This window comes from Microtus ochrogaster, chromosome 5, assembly GCF_000317375.1.
Source record: "Microtus ochrogaster isolate Prairie Vole_2 chromosome 5, MicOch1.0, whole genome shotgun sequence".
Taxonomy (NCBI): domain Eukaryota; kingdom Metazoa; phylum Chordata; class Mammalia; order Rodentia; family Cricetidae; genus Microtus; species Microtus ochrogaster.
The window spans coordinates 60,908,053-60,913,939 of NC_022012.1; the positions used below are offsets into that span (position 1 = coordinate 60,908,053).

The 5,887-nt window shown below is 45.8% G+C and overlaps 1 protein-coding gene across 1 annotated transcript in view; it reads right to left on the bottom strand.

Moving 5' to 3' along the window:
- Cd109 (CD109 molecule) overlaps positions 1-4,884 on the bottom strand; it is a 105,168-nt gene extending 100,284 nt beyond the window's left edge. Inside the window, exons 1-2 of the mRNA XM_005347578.2 lie at positions 4,641-4,884; positions 3,436-3,608 (exon numbers count right to left, since the gene is read on the bottom strand). Of these exons, the coding sequence (XP_005347635.1) occupies positions 3,436-3,608; positions 4,641-4,711 (244 nt within the window). The 5' untranslated portion in view covers positions 4,712-4,884. The remainder of the gene's footprint in view (positions 1-3,435; positions 3,609-4,640) is intronic.
- Positions 4,885-5,887: the final 1,003 nt, after the last annotated feature.

The window sequence follows — 5,887 nt, forward strand, 5'->3', positions numbered from 1 at the left end:
GGTGCCTGGCTTCTCTCCTCAAGGACATCACAGGAGGAAAGAGGAAGGCTCACTAGAGGTGCCTGGCTTCTCTCCTCTGGCAAACACAACCCGCTGAGGTTCCTTTATCTTTTGTTAATTATGTTTGTGGAACCACCTCTTGCATAAGAGGGAAAGTGAGATTATGAATCCAGCTGCAGAGATGAGGGTGATAAAGGCAAGGAACTGGATCATGTACCTAAAAGGCAGAACCCCACACAGCTTAGAAGGAACATTTTCCCAAAAGACTGCTGTTCACACACATAATCAGACCATCCCCATAGACGTCAAACAAACACATCATCCCGTGACAAAGAGCCGTACTCCTCTGCCTGTATTAGGGTATGTTGTTGTTATAGGGCTTGATGACACATGCCCAGAAGTCTAACACTTGGAAAGCTGAAGCAGGAGGATCAGAAGTTCAATGCTAACCTCAGCTATATAATGAGTTCAAGGCCAGCCCGGGATAAATGGGACCTGTCTCAAAACACACACACACAAATTAATTAACGTAAAACCCACCAAAAAAAATAAATAAAGTTAATCCCATTGTGCAATCTATCTGCGAATAATAGTAACGATAGTATTTCTGATGCAAATTAATCTGTTCTTGTACTGTGGCCCACAGCCCTGGCTCAGGGAGTTTCCTATCCACTCGAAACATCGCTCTCCTTAGCTCTCTGCTGGAGCATAACTCTCTACTAAAACCTTTCCGTGAGGAAACTGGTGAACTAATTAGACTGAAAATGACCTTGCTTGAATTGTGTAATGGGAAAAAATAAGATACCGATTCTATAACGATTCAGGCCCCGCAGAAGTCCTCGTCCGTCCGCATGCTATCTCTACTGCTGCAGGCAGATAACGCAAAGGATGTGAGAAGGAGGCAGGAATGTCTTCATCCTTAAGCCCTGCCTTTACAGGAAGCATCTGTTCTGAGAACAATTGCCAGCTTCCCACTGTAGAGTGGGACTCTCCTTTCAAAGAGGGAGAGTGCCTCGAACAATGTGAGTTTCAATGGCCTCAAAACCCAGCAAAAGCAAGGGGGGAAGCATTTTCCCACTTTCCTTTTTAAAGATCCATTCTGCTCTAGGGTCATTCATTCTAACCTTGAACATATGAGGAATGCTTCCCAAAAATAACAATAATAATTAATAATAATAATTAATACAAACCAAGGAATAATATAAATCCCTAGTGCAGTTGCTATTTGTTACAAAGGAGAAAGTAATAAAGAAAAGTGTGGGAAAAAAAAACAGGATTCTAAACTAAGAGTAGGAGAGACAGCTCAGCCGTTAAGAGAACTGGCTGCTCTTCCAGAGGACCTGGGTTCAATTCCCAGCACCCACATGGTGGCTCATACCTGTCTATAACACTTCCAGGAGATCTGATGCCCCCTTCTGGCCCCCTCAGGCACTGCATATACATGGTGCACATACCGGCAAACATACAAGCAAACACTTAATACACAAAATAAAATATAACTAAATCTAAAAACTGAAATAAGAGCATGTAAATGTCCAAGCGTAGCTCAAATATTTGTCAAAACCATTCACGTTCTTCTGGTCCTGTACATTCCAGAGAAACTGCCCTCAAAATCATAAATTCTTGATGAATAAATACTGAAGGTGAAATTACTTAGGAATTATCTCCTTTGGTTTGATACTACTACCATAACCCAAGGTTTGTTAGTTTTCAGAAATGATAAGTCCAAGAACAGAAATCAAGATCTGTCCCCACGTATGAAGGGACACGCTTTCTCTGTCTGCTTCTGTAGGGCTATTACTACTAACGCCAGGAGCTATTGTGCACCAAAAGCCTAGCAGGACCACATACAGAAAGATTTTAACTTGGTAACTGTACAAGACAGCCGGTTGCATTACCTCTGTTGGCGGATGAGGAATCTGCTGCTCAGCCGTGAAGTGACCTTAGCATCATTAGAACCATAGCAGTTCTAAGAGCCAGGGTCAGCAGCAAGCTCCAGGCCTGTCACAGACCCTTTCTCAAAACAAGGTGGACGGCTCCTTAGCCATGACACATGGGTTGTCCTCTGGCCTCCGCATGTTCATGCCCACGTGTGAACTCACACACACATATAAAACAGTCCAAGCCAGGCGATGGTGGCGCACGCCTTTAATCCCAGCACTCGGGAGGCAGAGGCAGGCAGATCTCTGTGAGTTTGAGACCAGCCTGGTCTACAGAGCTAGTTCCAGGACAGGCTCCAAAGCCACAGAGAAACCCTGTCTCGAAAAACCAAAAAATAAAAATAAATAAATAAAAATAAAACAGTCCAGCCCCAGCACAGAGAACCCTCTTCTAAATTCCCAGCTTCAGTTCCCCTATTCAGCCTATCACTTTCTGTAGAGAAAGAGTCACAGATACACAAACTTGTCTCTCACGTGGTGATGTCTTCCTATACTGGTAAAGAATACCTCTTTATATAAAGAACTATGTGGAATCCCATCCACCCTGCATTATATATTCTTACATGATTTAAAAATAAACAAATAACTCAACAATAGAGGAACTTACACCTCAGTTTCTGATATACATACACTTTTAGTTAACAGTGTTTATATGTGGGTACCCGAGTATGGCTTATTAGAGCTCATTCCCGTTACTGACAATGCTTATGAATTTGCGCTCACTGGGCACATAGTGCTCTTGCAACCAGGAAAAATATAATAAATACCCATTTTTAAGGGAAGAAGGATGTTTTGTATGTTAATTAATAATCCCTAGATTTAATTTCCCCTTAATCCTGGGAGAAAAAAAATGACACTCCTGGGCCCATTATAATCCTGAACCAGATTTGAATTCAAATCGGACACAAAAATGTTGGCTCTTTTTATAAATAGTTGATACTTTTTTACATGGCCCCCTTCCCCTTCCCACACACTCACATCATTTTTAAGTTATTGGGGTTTTTTTTGCTCAATAAAACTGGGTCTACCATTCCAAAACCGGGACTGTGAAGTCCTTCTTTTCCTTCCCACTGGCCTGTTTAGTAAAATCCACCTCACCCACCAAGCTTGACATTCCGTGAGACAAGCGTTTAGCTCTGCCCATGGCTCTTGCGGCAAACTCTTGCCTACATTTCCCAGGCTCCTTGCAGTCTGTCTGTCCACGAGCAGCAGTGGCAAGTTTTCAGGCCTGGCCCACAAACACCTTCCACATGGAAAACTCCGGACGCTCTTCCTGCAGTCTCGGGAGAGATGTGACACAGCCACACATGGGAAGAACCCGGGTCTTTGTCCACTTGGTAGCACGAACACTCAGGGACAATTCAGACTTCGCGGGTTCGGGAATCAAAGGAGCACTCTGGAGGTCACTGAAAACCTGAGTTCTGCTACACTGCCTAACCCGTGGCTCTATTGCCATAGTCCAACTACGGCTGCGAGACTGCGCAGTGCATCTTACCTCTTTCAAAGACTCCTTCTGCTTCCAGGATGGTGACCGTGGTGTTGAAAGCCTTCTTTAACACCTGAGCCTTTACAGTGGCCTGTAGGGGACCATTTTCCAGAAGCTCCACGCCAACCGTCACATTTGCTCCAGGCCTGATGGTCCCTGGGGCTGTCACCAGAAAGCGAGACCTAAAGAGTTATCAACCAAAGGAAATCAAAGCTTTTTAAATTATTAAACCTATTCATTTATTTTACAGCCCTACCACAGTTTCCGGTCCCTCCTCTCCTCCCGCACACCTCCACTGTCCCCACTCCCTGGAAAGTGAGGTCTCCACACTACCCCTCTACAGTAAGTACAATTGGAACGGTGCCATTGCCCTTTAGTAATGCCAGGAAAAGCTACAAAAAACGTAATTCCTCAAACGGTTCAAATGCACACTAGCCAAAGGAGAAGACAAAGCACGCAGAAGCCACTGCAGAATTCAAGTCTCCGAGTCTCCTCAGAAATGACTTCATCTTCACGTTATTAGGAAACACACACACCTGGGCATTTGCATTTTTACTGCTCAAATCGCGCTTGCCTAATCCACCCGAGAGAGGGGGAACGATTGAAATCACCATCTGAAATTAATGCCAGCAATGCAACCTCCAGGTCAGGAAGCATCTAAGTCCCCAAAAGAGACCTGGTGTGGTTATGCACACCTGCCCTTCTAACACCCTGACACTCACGGGGCTACTGAGGCAGAACTGCCCAGGGTCCCTAGACCAGCCTGTGTTACAAATGAGCCCCAGGAATAATAAATAATAATAATAATAATAATAATAATAATAATAATAATAATAATAATAGTAATTTTCTTTGCTGAAGGTAAAAAAAACTTGAGAAATGGAGTACTTTATACTATCGAATTCTTGTTAATCTTCCTATAATCTCTGATATGGCACTCTCTGGTCACCTCAGTCACACTGACAGTGTCAAAGTAGAAACATCCTGTTTAGAAAAGAAAAGGAAAAAAAAAGGTCTCTGGGAAAAAAAGAGACACATTATTTAGGAGCAACAAGTTGAGAGGCAAAAGGGAGAGCAACGTGGGCTAGAGCTAGGACGACGTTCTTCGGCAAGCTGTCGCAGCAGACGGACAGTAAAGAAAGCCCCCTGGTGGGTCCCGCAGGCCGCGCGCTCCCACGTCCCTTGCGCCCGCGCCCTCCGGCCCGCGCTCCTACCCCGGGGCGGCCAGTGCGGTCGCGCACACGCAGAGAAAGTGGGCAGCGCTCAGGAGGCTCCGGCCGCGCATCTCGGCTTCTGCCCTCGGGGTCTGCAGCCCACCAAGTGTGTGCGCTGCGGGGTGTGGCTGGCCACCTCCTGCCTGCCTTTCTCCCCCACTGCGCACCAGGGTTTAGCAATCTGAAATGGGCGCGCCTAAAAGCAGAGAGATCTAAATTGAGACTTGATGGCTCCACCCATCCCGCTGCTTCACAATGGCGCTTCTGGCTTCTCCTGGGCTAACGCTGCCCGTCCGTGGCTGAAAAAAGCGGTCTCTGCACGCGGTGGCCACAACCTGGCCCCACCTTCCCTGCTCCCCTGGGAAAACAGAGGGCGCCCACTTCCTTGGCCACCGGGAACCAGGGACTTGTTTACTCTAGTGCTCTACCGCCGATGCCCGGAGTGAATAAACAGGCCCATCCTTGTGAGCAGCAATCCAAAGCAGCTATGTGAAGTGGAAAAAAATCAATCATTGTCCCCCAGACGATGAGTCAGAAGTTTAGGGAAATGGCAAGCAAGCGCGTGCCTGGACACACACACACACACACACACACACACACACACACACCGGTGGGTATATATTGGTAGTTACTTATATGTATAAGAACAGAGTAAAATTTTTTTCTTAAGATAAAAATTAAGGTATACTTTTCTTTCTAAGAATATGTTATGGCTTCTCTGAGTTAAAAGAGGGCGCCTAGCCTTGAGTGTGACCCCAGCACATAGTATTTATTTAATTAAATAAATAAAAATAAAAAACATAGTGGGGGGAACATTTAGGTGATGCCACTTGAAACTCAGAAGCAGCTGCTTAGGAAGATGCTTGTGTATTTTGTAGCTGTTGAGAACCACGTTTTCTACGGGAAGTCCTCACTAGAATCCTGAGTTTGTAACAACTTGTCAGCATACAGTTGGGGTCTAGCCAGAAGGGCTGTACTGAGAGAAAGCGTCCAGGGGCGCCGGTCCCCCAGTAGTTGCTGATCTCAGCCCAGGTTCTCTGACGCTGCTTCCCTGACACCCTATTTGGCGCCATCCCTGTCTTCAGATGACTCAGGTTTCACCATGGCTACCCCATAAAAGCGGGCAACTGCCAAAGACTAGGAAAACAGGCACACGCAGTGCCTGACGACTTGAACTCTCTCATTCCAAAAAGGAACTTTAGAGGGTGACAGTTGCGTTTGGGTCAAAATGAAACCAGAGAAACTTC